Source organism: Equus przewalskii, chromosome 12 (genome assembly GCF_037783145.1).
Source record: "Equus przewalskii isolate Varuska chromosome 12, EquPr2, whole genome shotgun sequence".
Lineage (NCBI taxonomy): Eukaryota > Metazoa > Chordata > Mammalia > Perissodactyla > Equidae > Equus > Equus przewalskii.
The window spans coordinates 39,999,054-40,019,074 of NC_091842.1; the positions used below are offsets into that span (position 1 = coordinate 39,999,054).

At 53.5% G+C, this 20,021-nt stretch overlaps 1 protein-coding gene across 9 annotated transcripts in view; it reads right to left on the bottom strand.

Annotated features, from left to right (window-relative positions):
- FLYWCH1 (FLYWCH-type zinc finger 1) overlaps nucleotides 1-18,460 on the bottom strand; it is a 27,175-nt gene extending 8,715 nt beyond the window's left edge. The window contains exons 1-7 of one of the 9 annotated variants that reach the window (XM_070566992.1): nucleotides 18,339-18,453; nucleotides 16,230-16,345; nucleotides 9,676-9,827; nucleotides 5,736-6,170; nucleotides 5,010-5,468; nucleotides 3,488-3,940; nucleotides 3,087-3,350 (exon numbers count right to left, since the gene is read on the bottom strand). In XM_070566992.1, the coding sequence (XP_070423093.1) occupies nucleotides 3,087-3,350; nucleotides 3,488-3,940; nucleotides 5,010-5,468; nucleotides 5,736-6,069 (1,510 nt within the window). In that variant the 5' untranslated portion in view covers nucleotides 6,070-6,170; nucleotides 9,676-9,827; nucleotides 16,230-16,345; nucleotides 18,339-18,453. Of the gene's footprint in view, nucleotides 1-3,086; nucleotides 3,351-3,487; nucleotides 3,941-5,009; nucleotides 5,472-5,735; nucleotides 6,171-9,675; nucleotides 9,857-16,229; nucleotides 16,346-18,183 lie in introns of all 9 variants that reach the window. The other 8 variants (XM_070566984.1, XM_070566989.1, XM_070566985.1 and 5 more) reach the window with 8 other exon arrangements.
- Nucleotides 18,461-20,021: the final 1,561 nt, after the last annotated feature.

Below are 20,021 nucleotides of genomic sequence, written 5' to 3' on the forward strand. Positions count from 1 at the left end.
TGCACCCACTGCCTCATAGCGAGACAGCCCCGAGCCCAGGACACAGACCCCCACCCCCAAACCCAGCCTAGCCTCAGCTCTGGGGGGCTCCTTTCCCAAGCCTGGGAGTGAAGGGAGGCGGGAGACTGGTGAGGTGGAGGCCCTTGAAGGCAGGGGTCTGTCCCCACCTCACAGTGCCTGCAGAAGAAGGTGTCTTTGCTATGTCCCCTCTCTTATCCTAGGTGCCCTCAATGGGGGGAGGGGATACATAGGGCCATGCGGTCCCTGCTGAGTTGGAGGAATAAGTGGACGGTCCCTTTGGGGGACCAGCTATCAGGAACGAAATGGGCATTGTGCGCACAGTGGGCGATGGGGCTGTAGAAGGGTCAAGGGTCCACTCCTGGAGAGCCAGACTGGGCGGGGATTTGACCCAGGGTGGGAGAAAAGGCAAGGAGTGTGTAGCTGCTGTCTGGGACATGTGGAGAGGGAGGACGCCAGGAGGTGGCCGTGTGCTTCTGCCCAGACTCTCTTCCCTTGTCCAGGCACCAGGATCACACAGAGGACTGGAGATAGACAGGGGAACAGCAGAGGCCATGGGGGTGAGGGCACCCTGGAGAAGCGGGGCCAGGTAGGGGCCTCTGGCCATGGAGCGGAGCCATGTGACTGATAAACATGTCCACTGAGAAAGGATGGAGGCACAGGGCACAGGCCAGAGATCTGGAAAGGAGGGGGAGGGCAGCAGAACAGAGGCGCCGACAGAGTGTTGGAGGCAGAGAAGAGCGGGTGTGTGGTCACACTCGGCAAACCGCCAGCCCAGAGGGGAGGCCACTGAGCACAGTGCAGGCCAGTGGCTGAGCTGGGGCAGCAAGGTCCCTCTGAAGGTGAGGTCCAGGGCAGGCCTAAACAGCCGGCTGGGTAAAGGTGATCTGTGTGAAGAGCAATGAGACGGGAGCTCCCGTGCCCGGTGCGGAGATAGTGGAAGTCTGCATCCGGAACCGACATGTCCACCCACTTCCCTGCCCGAGTCCCGGAATGACTGTGGCAGCCAGGCTGAGCCGCCTGTGGGAGGCCGTCCTGTGGGCACCAACCAGCCTGCGGACCCACAGAGGCGACGTCCGGGGTCTCGAGGTGGAGGCCATCGGCCACAGCAGCCTCCTGCAGTTCAGCGCCCGGGCCGCGCCCTCGTGCAGAGCACGTCAGTCTCCCCTTAAACAGGAGCAGACGGCCAAGATCACGGGACACGCGGGAGAAGCTTTGCTTTAAAAGGCAGAGATCGCAGCTCAGAGGAACAAGGCTGTGGCCAGAGGCCGGAGAGACGGGGCAGTTGTGACCCTGGATGACGGACCACACGGGAGATCTTCAGACACAAGAGTGAAAGTCAAAGTAAACAGAAGGACCGGAGACAAACTCGAAGAAATGTCACAGATGGTGGTCCCAGGCAGACGGACATCCGACAAACAGGAGCAACAGAAAGAAAGAGAGTTGGGAGTGGAGGGTATCGAGGAGCAGGAGAAAACCACCCAGAGGGAAGGACCGAGCTTCTGGCCTGAAAAGGCCCCTAGTGCCCCCAGCACAGCCAGGTGCCACAGGGATGGAGACACAACCCAAAAACTGCAAGCAAAGAGCCACCACATGCCTAGGGTCGGTCCTCGGAAAGCTGTGGGCCACCCAAGAACAGGGACTAGATGACGTGTGAGGCGAGGTGGCAGCCATCTTCAGGCACACAGGGTCTCGACAGTGTGAGCTCCAGGGACGCTTGCTCGGGAGGTGACTAGAGGAGGGACTTCGAAAGACAAGGGAGTAAACCGAGCAAGAGAAAGCGGGGCCCAGAGCAGGCATCCCGCCCAGGGGACCCCCGGGACAGGGGGTGGCAGGGCTGGGGGGCCTGGAGCGGAACCCAGAGCTTCTGCTGATGGGCTGAAGTGACACGTGAGCAGGAGGGGCACACAGAACACGAGGCCCACAAACAAAGGAGCCACCGGGCTGCAGAGAAAACAGCCGCGTAAGGAGGGAAACAGGCCGCAGCGCACTCCCAGCTCAGCCGTGAGCAGATGTTTACAATAACACGAAAACAAAACCTGCAGGACCTGCGAGAAGCGGGCTGCGGGGGACCGCTGAGTCCTTACTGCCTCTCCCCGGAAGGCCACAGGCCACAAGGAAATTACAACACCAACTGATAGCGGTGAAAGCCCATATTAAGAAATGGGGCAGCAGACTCCCCAAAAAACAATGGAAGGAGCTCAGAGGGGTTCTCTGGGTGGGAGTTGGGGGTGAGGACCCTGCAGGGGCTGCCCTGTGTCTTGTGGCAACACCTCCTTGTCCACAGAAGTTATGTGGAAATGAATAAAAAGAGAGTCAGAAGGAAACGAAACCAGAGACCTCAAGCATGGGAGACTCAGAGGCCTCAGAACACGGCAGGACTGGGGCCCGAAGGAGAGGCAGGTGCCGGACCAAATGGGGAGCTGGACGGAGACACGGCCGGGCTGAAACCACCCTGCTCAGGAGGACAGGACGAGAGTGTTCACGGTATGGTGACCTCGAGAGCAGAACACCAGCACCGTGGCACCTCCCAGGGGGGCACAGATGACAAGAGTGGGGCTGTGCCCCTCGTCATGGATCCCTCAGGGACGACAATAGATATTTATGGAGAACAGCTAGAGGGGCAAAGAAATCGATTACATGAAAATACACCCTCCGCCACCCGGTCTGTCAGGTGTCCTGTCACTGGGAACTGTCATCTACTCACCATACAAACGAGAGACTGGCCTTGTGCAATAGCTTCCTCTGTCCATCCTGTCAATTCTTATGACGAGAAAAGGAGCAGGAGGAAGGAGCTTGGTCTAGCAAGTGCTGCAGAGGCGTGGGGGCAGGCGGGCGGTCTGAGCGGGAGGGTGAGGACCCCACCCGACAGAGGGCAGGATGCAGGATGCGGTGGGTGAGGAGGGGAAGGGAGGAGAGGAAAGAGTGAGAGGAGAGGGCTCACTCCTTCCAGAGTGTTGCAGGGAGGAAGGACAGGGCATCTGCTGGGGACATGGGAGGTCAAGTGGGCAAGGCTGGCTGGCTGCATCTCCTGCTCATCCCTGAGGCCTGCTCCGCCATCATCCTACCTGGGCTGCCCCGCTGGGCTGAGCCTGGGCGTTTCTCCCGCTGCCTCAGGGCCTCCAGGCCCCCCAGGTCGGGCGGGTGGCAGTGGCCGCGCATCACGGTCACCCGCCGGCCCTGGGTGATGGCCCGGCTGCGGCAGCCCATGCGGGCCTGGTCCCGGCACGTCCAGTACACCTTCTCCCCGGCTGCCTTCTCCCGCCGGTAGAGGAAGGACTCATGTACCAGGAAGCTGCCCCCCAGCGGGGTCCTCAGGAACTCAGGGCCTCCTGGGGACAAATCGGAGCGGGTTCAGGAGAGGGAGGTAGGAACTTGGGGCTTCAGGGACCCCCTCCCACCTCCCAGGACCTTAGGAAACCAGCCTTGAAGGGGCCAAGCTCTGGGCCAGTGGGTGTGGAGGACTCACCCAGGTCCTCATCCTGGTCCTCAGGGGCTCCCTGCGAGGCTTGGGGCTGGACCAGGCCCTGATCTTTGACCTTGGCACGCTTCCTTGGCCGCGGCCTGGTGAGCGTCAGGCTGCCGGGGCCCCTGCGGTACAACAGGCTGTCCACGCCTTGGAATAGCTTGTCCACTTGGCCCCCGGGACCTCCCGGCCCAGCCTGCAGTGTCTCCATGGCTTTCTCCTGCTGCCGTCGGGCCTCCAGGCCCTCCATGTCAGGCGGGTGACAGTGGCCGCGCATCACGGTCACCCGCTGGCCCTGGGTGATGGCCCGGCTGCGGCAGCTGTGCAGCGCGTGGTCCCGGCAAGTCCAGTACACTTTGTCCCCCACGGCCTTCTCCCGCTTGTAGAGGAAGGACTCGTGCACCAAGAAGCTGCCCCCGTAGCATGTCCTCAGGAACTCCAGGGGCCGGGGCTCTCCTGGAGGAGGGATCCAGGGTGGTCACAGCCGGCCCAGGGGAGCAGGTTGGGGTGTGGGGGGATGTGGGCTAGGGGAGCATGGCCATGTCCTGTTCTCCTTTCCAGTGACATTTACCATGGCTTCCCCTGAGCTGGGTGTGTGGGGGCCCCGGGTCCATTCCCACTGACCCCACACCCAGCAACCCACGGGGGAGTTTCGGTTCCTCTGCTGGTGGTCAGAGAGGAGGCCACGGCTCTCAGAGGTTAAATGCTGCATCCAAGGTCACACACCGGGAAGGGCCGAGCTGGCTCTGACTACACAGCCATGTGCTCAGTCACTCCTGGCCATACTTTTTCTTAGGATTTGTTTGAAAACCTTATCTGTTGTTGGAATAATACATGCACATGCCATAAAATGCCACTGGTACCAAGTGATTCACAGTGAAAAACAAGTCTCTCTCTGGCTCGCCCTGCCCCAGGTACCCAGGGGGGCGGCTGCCTTAAACCATTGAATCTTTGAATCCTTTCTGGGTCAGGAGGCCCCCAGCCTCGGGACCAAGACCCACTCCCAGTTACGGGCAATCAAAACCTCGAAGACTCTGTCTACCAGCTGCTGGAGCAGCACCGAGCACTTCCCACACACCAAATGCCTAGTCTCCCAAACTTCTAGGCTCTCACTCATCTTAGGATAAAGCTCCAGAAATTCCAGAAGGCCAGTTACTGATCTGAGGCCACCCAGCAAAGTGAGGTGGGGCTGGAACTTGAACCTGGGCCCGAAACTCAAGACTCTCACTAAGCTGACCTTCCCAAAGGTCACCAGAATCTTCAGGGGTTACCAGAATCACACGGGGCCTGTGAAAACTCACGTTTCTGGGCCCCACACCCACCCTGCTGCATCAGAAAATTCCAGAAGGACCCCTGGTTTAGCAGCACTGGTTCTAGTCCATGGGCTTAATGATTATACTTTTAAAAGTTGTTCTGACTTTGAGCACGTTAAAAAACCACATGGGACCCCACATTTCTATCTGGGCACAGAAAAGGGCCTGCAGGTTCCTGCCTGCCCGAGTGGAGCCAGGGTGGGGACACTCACCGGTCCCCAGTGTCGGGCGTTTCTTGGGGGGCAGGCTGAGCAGCGACAGGGCTCGCAGCCCCTCTTCCTCCTCCGGGGCCGGCTTGCTCAGCTGCAGTGCCGGGGCAGACTCTGGCTCCTGGGGGCACAGCCATGGGCCCACCCCCTCCAGTGGCTCCTCCACTTGGCTTCCAGGGCCCTGGGGACCCCCTAAGGTTTCCGGAAGGGCTGGGCTGGGCAGCTTCTGTCTCTGGCGCCGGGCCTCCAGGCCCTCCTCATCTGGTGGGTGGCAGTGGTCCCGCATCACTGTGGCCCGCGACCCACGGGTGACGGCCCGGCCCCGGCAGCCCCGCTCGGCATGCTCCCGGCACTTCCAGTAGACCTTGTCGCCCACGGCCTTCTCCTGCTTGTACAGGAAGGACTCGAGGACCAGGAGGCGGCCCCCAAATGGGGTCCTCAGGAACTCCAGGGGCTTGGGGGCTGCTGAGGGCAACGGGGTTAGCCAGCATGGAGCAAGGCTAGAGGTCAGGGGTGTGGAGGGGAGCACTGGGGGGCACACAGGGTTGATGTCCTGCAATCATCACACCAACAAGGGACAGGGTCGTGATTAGAGATGAGGAAGCTAGGCTCAGGACAGGGACAGGATGGCCAAGGTTACCCTGCTAGGAAGCGGGGTGAGCCAGGCCCAAGTCTGAGCATGCAGGACCATAAAGGTGTGGGGCCAGGGGCAGCAGGCCCGCAACTCACCTGTGTCTGGTTTGCTGCATTTCTGCTCAGAGGCCAGGGGGCTTGGCTGGACTGCACCCCCCTGCTCCTCTGATGGCAGGATGTGGGGGATCCTGGCCAGGGTGTCAGCACCAGACATTTCCAGGGACACGGTGCAGGGCACTCCTTTGGGCTGGGAGTCCACTCCATCCCCATTCTCGGTGGAGGCTGTCAGCAGGACCAGTTTGGAGAACTCCTTGAGCTTCGTGGGGGCTGCAGGGATGACATCTGTGCCCAGCTCAGGGGACTCAGGGGACGGCTCCTGGCCGGCCTTCACACTCTCAGCCTCCTGCTCGCTGGGCTCAGGCAGGGGCATTCCGGGACCGATGGCCTGTCCCCCAGGCCACACTCAGGCCCCAGCAGATGGATGTCCTTCCTCCTCCTTGACAAGGAAGCTGGGAGTCCAGGGGCTCCGTCCTAAGGGAAGAGGCAGAATCCCATCAGGGGAGGTGCCCTGGGCCTGGGACTCAGGAAAACAGATCCGGGCTGGAGGTCAGGGCACATGGGGCTGCTTGGGGCCGGGGCTGCAAGGTGGGGAAGGACCTGAAGGGAGCCAGAGACCCCCGGGCCAGGGCCTCTGCTGGGCCACTTCCTCTCTGGGCCCACGAGGGGACGCCCCCCTGCCCCACTCAAACCTCACTTTCCTGAATGTAAAGCTTGCAAACCACAGGGCTCTCAGGGGCGTGGAGGGGACCGAGGTGCTGCTAACAGTGACTCTGAATCGAGGCCCGCAGGTGCTGAGCACGGGGTGCAGTGTTTGCACAGGATTTTCCATTTCACCTTCAGCCCCATAGTATGAAAGCTCATCATTCTTATTGCCCCAGGTTACAGGTGAGGATGCTGAGGCACGGCGGGGCCACCCACACAGCCATGGAGCACGGAGCTGGGACACCAGTCAAGGTGGATCCAGAGCCGGCCCCAATGACACCTGGCGCACCTGGTCCAGGACAACAGTAACTGGTGTCACTGAGCGCCACAGTCAGAGACGAGCACTGTGGGATGTGAGCTCAGGCCACTGACCCTCCCAGAATGCCCAGTGCCCTTTCCCCTGACACCGGGTCCCAGGGAACAGGGGCCAGGCCCAGCTGGTACTCTGCAGAGCACAAGGGGAAGCCAGGCCGGGGGAGGGTCTCTCTGGACTCACAAGTAGACCAGGTCCCATCCCAGCCCTCAGGAGCTGCCAGGACCCCACGAGGGCAGCGGCCTGGTGCCTGCGCTGGTGCCAGTGCTGCCTCAGCTGAGTGGGGACAGGGCTGTGGAGGTGTCCCGAGAACCCGTGGTCACTAAGGGCTCCCTGGCTTCAGGCCTGGAGAAGCAGACAGGACGGATTACAGGGCTAAAGGCCCGGCCGCTCTGGCAGGGTCACTGGGCCCTGGGGCATCAGTGTGGGCTGGCCTTTTTGCCTTCTTGGGGAAGTGGGTGGTGGAGGATGGCAGTTCCTCTCCACCTCCCAGCAGGAGCCCAGAAACAGTAGCCTCCCCTCACACTGCAGATTCCCCACTTGTGAGCTGTCACCTCCACCCCAAATTCTGCGGTTGCCCTGGGGTTCCTCATTCTTGCTCTGAAGTTTCCTGGTCTGGGGTCCACACCGGCTCCCCATGGCCTGGTCAGCCAGCGCGGAGCCGCAGCCAGGGCCGAAGAGCAGGGGTCGCCGCGTCCAGACAGTGTCCCCCGCCCCTGCCCTGACCGCCGCCCCGAGGGCCGCAGCGAAGTCCTGTCCTGAGGGCAGGACTCAAGGAAACCCGCCCGGGGAAGGGACACCTGCCTGGGAGTGCCCGCCTGTCCTCCCGCCCCTATCCTCCCCCCTCGCCGCGTCCCGGGACAAGCCAGCCCCTGCTCCTCCTGTGCGCTCCCTCCCGGGCCTGCCCATCCCGCCCGCAGGGCGACGTGGCGGGGCGGGACCTGGGACCGGGACCGGTCCTCCCTGCAGGGCCGCCCGCAGCGGGGAGTCGTCCCGGGCCTGCCCATCCCGCCCACAGGCCGCCCGCCCCGCAAGCTGATTGGCCCCGGCGCACGTCCCTCCGCCGGCAGCCCGCCCCTCGGGCCCGAGAGTTCTGCAGTCTGCGGATGAATGAACGTGGAGGCTCGAACCGCGGCCTCCTGGCACCTGGTAGCTGCTGGCGCTCCTGTCTTCCCCGCGACCTCCACCCAGGCGAAAAGGCGCAGAGAAGCCGGCCCTCCGTCCCACAGCTCGCCTTTCAGACAACTCAGGCCACCCAAAGCCCTGCGGTCACTGTCCACGCAGCGGGACAGGAGTGGGGGCTGCAGGGACGTGACACACCAACGGGCTCCGTCTCAGACGACCGGACGCCGAAGCCTGGCCTCCTCTGGACCAGCGGGGGTTGGCAAGACAAAGAACCCCCCACATTGCCGTGGACCTGTACCGAAGTCATGGGGACCCCGAATTAGGAAACAGTGCAATCCTCTCAACTGAAATTTCTGCTTAAAAGGCTTCCAAGATCCGTGTACCTCAAAGGATACTGTGAACTATGGCTGACGACCAACTGCGGGTGCCGCAGCGGCCCAGAATCTGGATTCGACTGCCGGTCCCCATTCTTACTCATTAAAGCGCCTTGAGTGTAGATTGTTTAAGGACCACAAATCCTCCCACACAGTAAGCAGGCCCCTTTGGAATGTAGTCTGGAATCTGGACTGGCCTCCAGCCCTGATTGGTCACTCACTGTGTGACTTGAGCGTGGCAGAAGCATGCTGTGGGGTTTGGAAGTCCTGGCCCTTGAGGGACATGGCCCTGTGACTGCCAGGGAAGGTGGCTGTAGGAGAGGCCACAGGAAGACCACTGGCACTGTCCAGTCCAGTGGGCCCTCAGCTGTGTGTAGCCACCTGAAGAAGCCCAAGGAAACCAGCAGAGGAACAGCCCAGCCTCCCATGGACCCCTGATGAATAATAAACTACCATTATTTTAAGCCAGTAAGATCAGGGTCATTTGTTACACAGCAGTAACTGCTATTCTTCGCAAGTGACTAACCTGATGAGTTCGGGCTTTTTTTTTTTTTTTGAGGGAGATTGGCCCTGAGCTAACATCTGTGCCCATCTTCTTCTGTTTTATATGTGGGATGCCTGCCACAGCATAGCTTGATGAGCAGTGCATAGATCCACACCCGGGATCTGAACTGGCAAACCCCAGGCCGCTGAAGCAGACCATGCAAACTTAACTGCTACACCACTAGGCTGTCCCCCGCCCCCGCTTTTTTTGTTGAGGAAGATTGGCCTTGAGCTAACATCTGTGCCAATCTTGCTCTATTGTGTATGTGGGATGCTGCTACAGCGTGGCGTAATGAGTGGTGTGTGTCCGTGCCTAGGATCTGAACCAGCGAACCCCAGGCCACTGAAGTGGAGCATGTGAACTTAACCACTATTCCACCGGGCCAGCCTCTGGCTTTCTGATGGATAGAGGAATACTAATTGGTTGTGAAACATCCAACATCAAAGTGCTTCGGAACTCCAGGTGCCACGCTACACAGAGGTTCAATCCCTCAGACCATCACGTTTAAAGGGCTGGTAATCCAGCGAGAGGAATGAGAATATTAAATATAAAGGAGAGCAAATGAGGATTACTATTTTAAAAGTCTGTCACATGAAATAAGCCTGTCACAAAAGGACGCTGCTGTGTGATTCCACTTATGTGATGTAGCCAGAGTTGTCGAATCCACGAGACAGCAGTCAGATGGTGGTTGCTGGGGCGGGGCCGGGGGAGCGGGGGCTGCTGTGTGATGGGGACAGAGTTTCAGTTCTGGATGATGAAAAGATGGATGCAGGCGATGGTTGTACAACAATGGGACTGTACTTAATGCCACTGACCCGTACACTTAAAAATGATTAGTGTTGTAAGTTTTTGTCATATACTTCACCACACAGGAGAAAAACACCTGTAACAAACTGTATGTGCTAATGCCCCGTTTACCTAGTGTCATGGGTGAATGAGTTCTCCATACGACGGCAGATTTCTGATTAACTGAAGTTATCTCTCCACGATTCAGTTGTGCAAGTTTTCTCTGTTTCACATTTAATCCATCAAGGGTGGACATCCTCATAACTCTTATCACTCTTCACTGTCTGGATACAGAGAGCGGACATATTCCATCCTGATTTGGAAAATGAAGTGTCTGCATCCGGTCCGCTCGGTACATCCCCTCCCCCTTGGGGTCCTTTCTCCCCCCTTCAGACCCTGCTCGCCAAACCTCTTTGCCTCAGCTGGTTCTTTGCATTTGGACCCTCACGGTTCACAGGTCTCCCTATAGGCATCCTAAAACAAAACCTAAGGGCAACTTCCTTCCCTCAACAGTTTGACTTCGCAAGAAGAGCCCTCACCCCTTCCTTCTCACGCTGGCTAGCAGGCGGCTGCCCCTAACTCTGCAGACCCTCCTTCCCTCTTTGGCTATCATGCAGGATCAGCACTGGCTGGGTCGGTCCGTAAACCATGTTCTCCCTCTGAAATACCTGCTCTGGCCTGTGTGTGGTCTGTCCATACAATGGGATTTATTCAGCAATAAAAAGGAGGGACATTCTGTTAGATGCTCCAATGTGGGCAAACCTTGAAAACATGCTCCCTGAAAGAAGCCAAACACAAAAGACAGCAGGCTGTGTGAGCCCACTTCTCTGAAATGTCCGGAACAGGCCCATCCACAGGGATGGAAGGCAGGTGAGTGGCTGCATGGGTCCAGGGGCAGAGGGAGATTAGGGAGTGATGCTAAGGGATGTGGGGTTTCTTTTCGGGGCAAAGAAAATGTTGTAAAATTGATCGTACGATGGTTGCACAACTCTGTGAATACACAAAAAACATTAAATTATACACTTTAGATGGGGGAGCTGTATGTAAGTGACTCATATCTCAATAAAGCCGTTTTTAAAAATCCTTACAGGTATGCCTCAGGTCTCCGGGGTCAGTTGGATTAAAAACACACCGTAAACATGCTTCTCACTCCTGGGCTGGGTTTCCTCATCGGAGGAGAGGGGTGGCACGGATTAGATATTGAGACATTTTGTAGGTTGCTAATATTATATTATAAAAACTATATAGAAAACATTTAAAAAATATTAAGAACATGATACTAGTAAATCACCCATAACCCTGCCACTCGAATGCACAGCTATTTCCTTTCCTGTGTTAGTGCTTTTAACATACACTTTATTTTCTGTTGCGCACACACTGTGGTCAACATGTCATCTGCTATCTCACTCCACTTTAGAGTGGGAAGCCGCCCCCCGCAGAGAAGATGGAGCCTTTGTAAAGGACGGGGCATTATGACACAGAGGCCCCTCACAGTCATGAAAACACCTTCGAAATCCTCAGCAGCAATACCGCAGAAGGCCACGAGATGGCGATGTAGCTCCTCAAAATATACGTGCGCATCCTCGGTAAAATTAATTAAATGCACCACCCGTTTCCAAAACAAGAATTTGACAATGTTTCCATGTCACAAAAACAAATCAAGAAGACTTCCAAAAACGTCTGTATTTTCAAAACTTATTAGTCAGAAATCAGAATCCAATTAACAAATTCAGCAAAGACTATCTTTTCTAAACTAAACAAGCAAGGTTTTCAAAAACAGACCAAAGCGTAACTTGGACCAGACACTACCTGTAGCCCTCAATCCACTTTTCTTTTCTTCTCTCTCTTCCCCACTCTGATCATCTTTGTTATTTATTGACTAATTTTATTTTCTATATTCATGACTTCAAAAAACCTTCAATAATTAAGAAATATCTCAAAATGTTAAAAGTAGTAAAAATAGTGATTAATTTTTTCCTTAAATTTCATTTTCTCAGAGTTGTTTACAATGCACATGAACTCTTTTTACAGTGGGAAAATATCAAATGCTTTAAAGATAGGCTGTATCTCTTCCTTGGTAATTTTTTTTTAACTCCGTAACTCAGAAAAAGCAGGGATTCCATTCCTATGTGACAGTGTCACATGAGAAAATAAAGAGTAAAACAAACAATAGAACACAGAAATGAATAAAAGTGAAGTACATTAAAAATCGCTGTTGTGGGACTTGCATAGCCTTGAAGTATCTCCCCCAAGACATTTATTAACTACAGAGGGAAAGACAGGGAAATCTCACAGATACCCCCTGAGATCCTAAGAGATCAACGTCAACTTCACCAGGAGTAAGACACACCAACGCCCTGACCTCCTCGGTGAGATGCACAGAGAAGAACACGGCATCATCTCTGTGATACCCCTGCCCAACGCACCCCCATTCCAACCAGACGAGCCACGAGGAGGGACAGTCAACAAAACAACCGACCAGGACCCTTCCAAAGTGTCAAGGTCATTAAAGACAAGGAAAGGTGGAGGACCTGTCACAACTGGAGGAGCCTAAGGAGACGTGATGACTGGATCCCAGAACAGAGAAGGATGCTAGCGGAAGAGCTGGTGACATTTGAATAAGATTAGGAGTTTCAGTTAATAGCGCTGCACCAAAGCTGATTTCCTGGTTTTGATCACGGATAGCTGACATTCAGGGAGACTGGGGGATGGGTATATGGGAATTCTTTGTACTGTTTTTGTAATTTTTAACACTTTTTTTTTTTTTTACTAGAGGAAGATTAGCCCTGAGATAACATCCATGCCAATCTTCCTTTATTTTGTATGTGGGCCGCCACCACAGCATGGCTGACTAGCAGCATAGATCCTTGCCCGGGATCCAAACCTGCAAATCTAGGCCGCTGAAGTGGAGCACACAAACCCAACCACCAGGCCACAGGGCTGGCCCCTGTAATTTTTTAAAAGTCTAAAATTAAGTGTGGCCAGCCCAGTGGCGGAGTGGTTAAGTTTGTGTGCTCCGCTGTGGCAGCCCAGGGTTTTGCCAGTTTGAATCCTGGGCACGGACATAGCACTGCTTGTCAAGCCATGCTGAGACAGTGTCCCACATGCCACAACTAGAAGAACCCATAACTAAAGACATACAACTATGTACCGGGGGGGCTTTGGGGAGAAAAAGGAAAAAATAAAAATTTTTTAAAAAGTCTAAAATTAACTCAAAATAAAAGGTTTTTGAAAACCCAAATTTCAAATTTATAGACACAATGGAAGTTTCAGATATAATAAGTGACCCAGAGACCTTCTGGGTAGAAGGGTGAGAAAGAGAGAAGCCCCCCCCCAGGGCCCCCCCGGAGCCACGTTGTTGGTCTGAGCCAGGAACAAAAATCCTATGACATCAGCCCACACCTCCAGTACCATCACCCAAACAATCTCTCTTGCAAGTGACACCATCATCCCCACTCTGCCTCTGGGGAAACTGAGGCTTGGAGCCTGAAGTGAGCGGTGCAGGACTGCACAGCTGGTGAGAGTCTGGACTCGGACCCAGGCCCCGGTGGTCCAGGGCCAATGCACCTCCCTGTGCCCTCAGCAGCTGAGGCTTAAAGACAGAAACGCCAGTCAGAGAGGATACTGGTGCACAGAGCTGCAGGCGCCTTCAGAGTAAGTAGTCAGCGCACTGAGGCGTCCCTACAAACCAGCTGTTTCATGGCTGATCATCATCGCTGCCCACTGATTTGGCTGATGGGAGGCACAGGGGGATCCTGGAGGGCGGAGTGAGGAGGGTGTGTGCGCAGCTACCTGCCTCCGCCACTGCAGTGTGCTCCAGCTTTGCAGGGGCCCCTCTGCTGCCCTGGACCCCCTGCCTGGCTGTGGGCACAGCTTCTAGCCACCACTCATCTCTGGTCTGTTCACCAAGTTTGGCTTCTCGCCTCTTCCACTACCAGGCAGAGCAATGAAATCCCCACTTGAAATCTGACAGTCGTGTCTGTTTTCCCTCTTGGATTCTGACCAATACATCCTTCAAGAATCTGAAGGACTGTCATCACAACATTTAATATTTACCAAATGCCAACCACGGGCCTGGCACGATGCTAAGGACTTTGTGTGCGTTATTTTCCAAATCACCGAGGATCAGTTAGACTCTACTGTTCTTTCATCTTGCAGAGGAGGAACAGAAGGCTTCACTTTAGGTTCCTGTGACCAAAGCCAGGCCCATCAAGGATGGAGTCAGCATTCCAACCTCCCACGTCTGCCTCTAGGGCCTAAACTCTTAAAACAAGTTAAAATGCTTCTTTTCAAATTGAGGATGCCGAGGTATCAAGGCAGTGGGTTAAGACTGTGGTTCTCAATCAGGGTCATCTGCCCCCGCCCCAGGTGACATTTGGCAATATCTGGGGACATTTTTGGTTGTTACAACTGTGGGGTGGGGCATGCTACCAGCATCTAGTGGGGCCTCAGATGCTGCTCGACACCCCACAGTGCCCAGGGCAGCTTCCCCACCCACCGCACCCCAAAGAAGGATCTGGTCTAAAATGCCAACAGTGCAAAGGCTGAGAAACCCAGCTTCAGACCAGTCTTTAAAAAGATGAAAGAGACTAGAAAGGGTGCGTCCACCTAATGAGGTAAAGTACAGTTTTCGGGAAACTTTTATGTCAGGTACTTGTATGTGTGATTCTAGTCTCCATAAGAATTACCTGGGGCACTTGATAAAAATGCGGATGCCTGAATTTCACATCCAAAATTCTGACCCAGGATCTGGAGAGGGACTTGAGAATCTGGATTTTTAACAAGGACCCTGTGAGGCTCTGGGACTGGTGGACCATGGGCTTGCCTTTGAGGAACACTGGCATAGAGGCCTTGAGAAATAGGTGGCCCACAGCTACGTGGCTACCTTAGGAAGGACCCGCGGTTTCCCCTGTGCTGGCCACCCCGTGAAATGTTCGACATACATTACCTCATTGAATCCGGCACATTGTCCAGCTTCCCTCATCAATGTGTTAAATAAAATCACTTACCTCTGTTTGTTTTATATCAGTGGGAGAGTCATGAGTTCACTGTTTTTGAAATGATCCTTTAACAATTTAACAAGTTTCAGACACCTTGGGGTAATTTGGGAACCTCAAGAAGAGAGGAATCTGCCCAAATTTATAAGCGGTGGAGGTGAAATCTGGGGGAAGGGCTTCTTGGGCACGGCTTCTGTACCTCAGGATAGCAAATACCAGACTTGTAAAGATCCCATCTGAGATTCCTTATGGAGACTTCCAGCAAAGCAAACTCGAGAAGCCCTAGATGGTGAATTAACCCACTTGTTGCACATGTGCAAATAATCAGGCCAAATCTCATAAGACCAGCCTTATTTCGTGTCAAAAATGTCTTCCACTGAGATTATGAGACCAGAGGGAAAATCTGTGCTTCGATGGAAAACTATGCATTTTCTAGAACACCCTCCAACCTGTCTGATTCTAGCCTTTGTTGTATTGAGCAATTTTTACAACTCTGAACCTTGTAGGTAACTGAGAACAATGCAAAATAACTCTAGTCTATAGACCACAAATTCTCTCTCCCCCATGTAAATAGATATAGACATGTAAGTAACTCTTCCCACTGCGGAAGAAGCCAGTTTTGCCTCTATTTGTACATTCATTTCAACATTCCTCATCTATAGTCTTCTAGAATCTTCTTTGTATCCTCTTGTGAACTGGTTGTAGGATCTTACTGGTTCCTTGATTAATAATGAGTTATGTAAAATCTTTCACACATGTTCATTTTATATGTGTATAAAAGAGTTTTATTCCCTTTGTTTTGGTCTAAGGCTGTTTTTCAAATTGCCCTGGTGATTGGTCTGATAATCTTTGGGTTCCAGACAGTAATTTTTATTTTTTATTTTTTTTTAATTTTAATTTTTGTCTTTTTGAGGCAGATTAGCCCTGAGCTAACATCTGCTGCCGATCCTCCTCTATTTTCTGAGGAAGACTGGCCCTGAGCTAACATCCGTGCCCATCTTCCTCTACTTTATATGTGGGATGCCTACCACAGCATGGCTTGCGGAGCGGTGCCATGTCCGCACCTGAGATCCGAACCAGTGAACCCAGGCGGCCGAAGTGGAACATGTGCACTTAACCGCTGCGCCACCAGGCCAGCCTCAAAGACAGCAATTTTTAAAATCACAGAGAAAATATCACTCTGCATGGCATGTAATAAAAATGAGCATTATTTTATGAACCTTTTATTTGTTATATATAGGTATATTGATTCTAGGTGGATTTAAATGTACTTTTTATTTTGGATAGTCATTGTTTGAAGGCAAATACTTGGGCCCTATGGTGCTTATTTCATAATATACAATTTTTGCTCAGTAAAGATTTCTGGAGTGAATGGAGTGTTTTACGTCGGGCGGCTGGAAATAGGAAGTTCAAGAGCCTCACGGTAAACGGCTCATCACTCTCTCAGCCTCTCCCCTCCCCCCACATTGAGGCACAAAGCAATGTGAGTGCAATACTCAGATCGCCTGCTCTGATGCTGCTGTCCTGCCAGTGGTCACAAACAGCTCAGCGTAAACACAACGCTCAAGAGACACATGGGATTAAGAACCGTTGGGTGCCTCTCAGACACTGCTGGATCCAAGCCCTAGCAGGTAAGGCCCTGAGAGGCACAGCCTGGCTAAGCAGCTGATGGCAGATCAACAGAATTACCTTCATACACGAGAGCGGGAGCCACCATCACCGACCACCAACACCCGGGTCCTCAGCGCCGGCTTGCTGTGGGGAGACCCGGGGTCAATCCCATCCCTTCTCCAGGCTGATTTCACCTGTGAACAGGCAAAGTGGCAAATGAGATAGTATGTGTGAAATTCTCCTATAAATTGTAAGTCATCACACAAGAACAGGAGTTCCCAGTCCAGGGTCAACAGGGGTCCTAAAATAGTGGACGGGGGAGGCGAGAAGGTCCTGATGTTTGAAAAAGCTCCTGGATGATTCCATTTGCTTTTCTCCTCTCCCCCACTAAGGAGCTACAGGGTCAGAGAGGTGGGTTAATTGGCTCTGAACCCTCCCGTGATTACGAGCAGAGTCTCCGAGCGTGCCCACAGGCGTTACTCCCGGGAGAGGCGAGGGCAGCAGTGATCCCCTCAAAGATTAGGAACCGCTGTTCTAAAGCAGGGCTTCTCAACACCATTGGCATTTTGGACCAGATAAGTCTTTGCTGTGGGGGGCTGTCCTGCGTGATGGAGGATGTTTAGCAGCATCCCTCATTCTGCCTGCAGGATGCCAGTAGCACCCCCCAAGTCTTGAGAACCAACATTGCTGAATGTCCCCTGAGAACCACTGCTCCAAAGCAATTTAGAGATGCAGAGGGAACAGAAAGGGAGATTCCAGCTAACGGTACTCCCGGCCTCACTCCCCTGAGATCAGAATCTTACCTATATTTTACTCCTCCCTAACCAGGCCTAATACGTCCTCAAATCTCGTTCTCTCTAGATCAGGCCATCTTCCACGCCTTCCCACTCCACGTCACCCCAGGGCATCAACTTCCACCATCTCCTTAATGGTCTTCCCAGCCAGCGTCTGGCCATTCCAGTTCTCCCTACACAGTGCTGACAGGTTAATCTTCCTAAAGCTCAACTCAATTCTTTCTCTCCAATAAAAATCATCTCCATTTCTGTTATAAATGCTCCACAATCCAGTCCCAACCTCACACACTAGCTCTTCCCCAAGTCCAACAAGGAGCTTTTGGAAGAGAAACAAGATAAACCAGATCAAATCAAACCAGAAAGTTCAAATCAAGTCCTGGAAATGATTTTAGCCCTGAAAAGGAGAAACGTCAAAATAAGAAAAATATACACTTTCTTGGGAATTGAAGGTTACACGTGATTATCTGATTCTTGGAGCTCAGCATCCTCCAACCGCAAGGAGTTAGGAAGCAGAAGACTGTGGTTAAAGCAAGGGTTTCCTTGGGTCCCGAAATCCATTTAATGGCTTAGCAATAGTCTTTTAGAATGGAAAGAACTGAACAAAACAGAACAGAATAGAATAGAAAGGAACAGAATAGGACAGAACAGAACAGGACAGAACAGACAGGACAGATGTAGAGCAGATGGGGCCGCTCATGTGAGGTAGGGTAAGCACCTTCCTTTAAACTTGTCTGTCGGTAATCTACATCTGCAGGCACGCAGTACGCACGTAAAATACATTTCTCAGTGTAGGTTGAGTCAAAAAAGTTTGAAAGCTGCAACGGGCAATCTGCCTAATCAGAGGTGGAAGGAGGGGTGTAAGGACAGCCAAAAGTGCAAGGTCACGGGGACCTCCAGAGCCGCAAACATGGGACGGGGCTGGGGGCGGTGCCAGGGCGGGCGCAGAACTGGGTGGGGTACACTCGGCCAGGAGAGGCGACCGACTGTGGGGCTCCCTGATGTAGGGTGTCAAGGCTCAGTCCCAGGGTCGGGTGGGTTGAGGGGAAGAGCGAGGAGAAAGGGGGCGAATCGCGGGTGAAGGACAAGGGGGCGGCCCGAGCGCCGGGACGCAGAGCCAGGGGACCCCCCCCCTTCAGCATCACATCAGCATCCCTTGAGACCCCGGGAGATTACGGTCGGGGCGCGGCCACGCAGTGGGACCCGGGACCCTCCCCAACCCGCTTGGGGCCCGTCCTCACCGGCACCGGCCGGGCGGCGACGGCAGCGGGACCCTCCCTCTCCGACGACGAAACCGCGGCAGGTCCTTTGGCCTCGGCCCCTGCAGCCACAGGCGTAGACCTCGCGCCCAGGCCCCTCGGCCACCACAACCCGGGCGCCCGCTCCCGGCTCCCACCTGCCCTCGCGGGAGCGAGCCCCGTGCCCGCGCGCGCCGCGCCGGCCGTCGGGAGCGCGCGCCACCCCGCGGGGCGGCGAGGAGCCGGCCTCTTGGAACGCCCGAGCGGGCTCCTGGAGAGCATGCGCAGCAGGGCCGCAGGGGCCCATTCCTCGGACGAAATCCGCTTCTCCAGATCTTCTCTGAGCGGCGCCGAGCTGGCAGCCTGACCAATCGGTGCTGGGAGGCGGGGCCAGGACTCACGAAAGAGGAGGGGAAAGCCCAGGATTGGACGGCGGCGTCCGGGGGGCGGAGCGTCGGGCGGACCTGCTGCTTTGAGAGATGGTCCTGAGTGGGGGCGCGCTCAGACTTGTGAGGGATGGGGGGCGGTTAATTGAGACCCCCCAGGTCTCCCCCAGGATTTGCCTTCGCGCTTACTGAGCGGGAGCGTTTGTTTAAACGCATTTTTAGGCCCGTCAGTTTCCTTAGCCAGCAGAAGAAAATTTCTTATGCAGTTCATTGAAACCTTCAGATGATCCCACCCCAAAGCTGAGCCAATTAGAGGTTCAAAATAAATAATGGTAATAACGGATTACAACTTTGAATAAAGCAGAATCCATGAGTCCATACTTATGTAAGTAAGTAAATGGGGAGAAGGGACAGCTCTTACTTCCAGTGCAAAGCCAACTAAAAATTGCAGAAGGAATGATGCAGAAAATCACCATTTGGCGACTGATTCAGGCAAAAATCATCAATGGCCGCTAAAACGGGAGGGTGAAAGTTTTAATAAGGAACTACTATTTACATAATCCCACAGTATCTCCCCAGAACATACTTATTAATTACAAAGGGGAAAATAGGAATTTACAGCAGAGAAATGGTTCTCACAGTATAGTCTGGGGGTTCCTGGAGGTCCCTGTGGAATATTCCAAAGGCTACATGACGTGTGATGTTGTAACAGGCTGAATGCTGAAGCCTATATGAGAACCTGTAGTCTTCCATTAAGTACACATTAAAAAGATTTGCAAGAATGTAAAACGATGCCACTCTTCTCATGAAATTTCTTTGTTTTGGAAAACGTAGTAACTTTTCATAAAAATATGTTAACACATAAAGGGTTTATTATTGTTCTTTTTGGTATCAGCTTTATTGAGGTATAATTAAAGTATCACATAACTCACCTATTTAAAGTGTACAATTCAATGGGTTTTGGTACATTCACAGAGATGTGCAAACATCATCACAATCAGTTTTAGAACATTTTCACCACTCCGAAAAGAAACCTTTAGCCACCACTCCCAAGTACCCCCTCCCCAATCAACTATTAATCTACTTTCGGTCTCTATGGATTTGCCTATTGTGGATATTTCATATAAATGGAATCATACAATAGGTGGTCTTTTGTGTCTGGCTTCTTTCACTTTGCATAGGGTTTTCAAAGTTCGTCCATGTTATAGCAGGTAGAAGTACCTTCCTTTTTATGGCCAAATAATACTGCAGTGTATGGATATACCACAATTTGTTTATCTATATATATCTATTGATGACCAATTGGGTTATTTCCACTTTTTGGCTACTGAATGATGAGTGAATAATTCTGCTATGAACATTTACGTATAAATTTCTGTGTGGACATATGTTTTCAATTCTTTGCAGTATACACCTAGGAGTGGAATTGCTAGGTCGTATGGTAACTCTATGTTT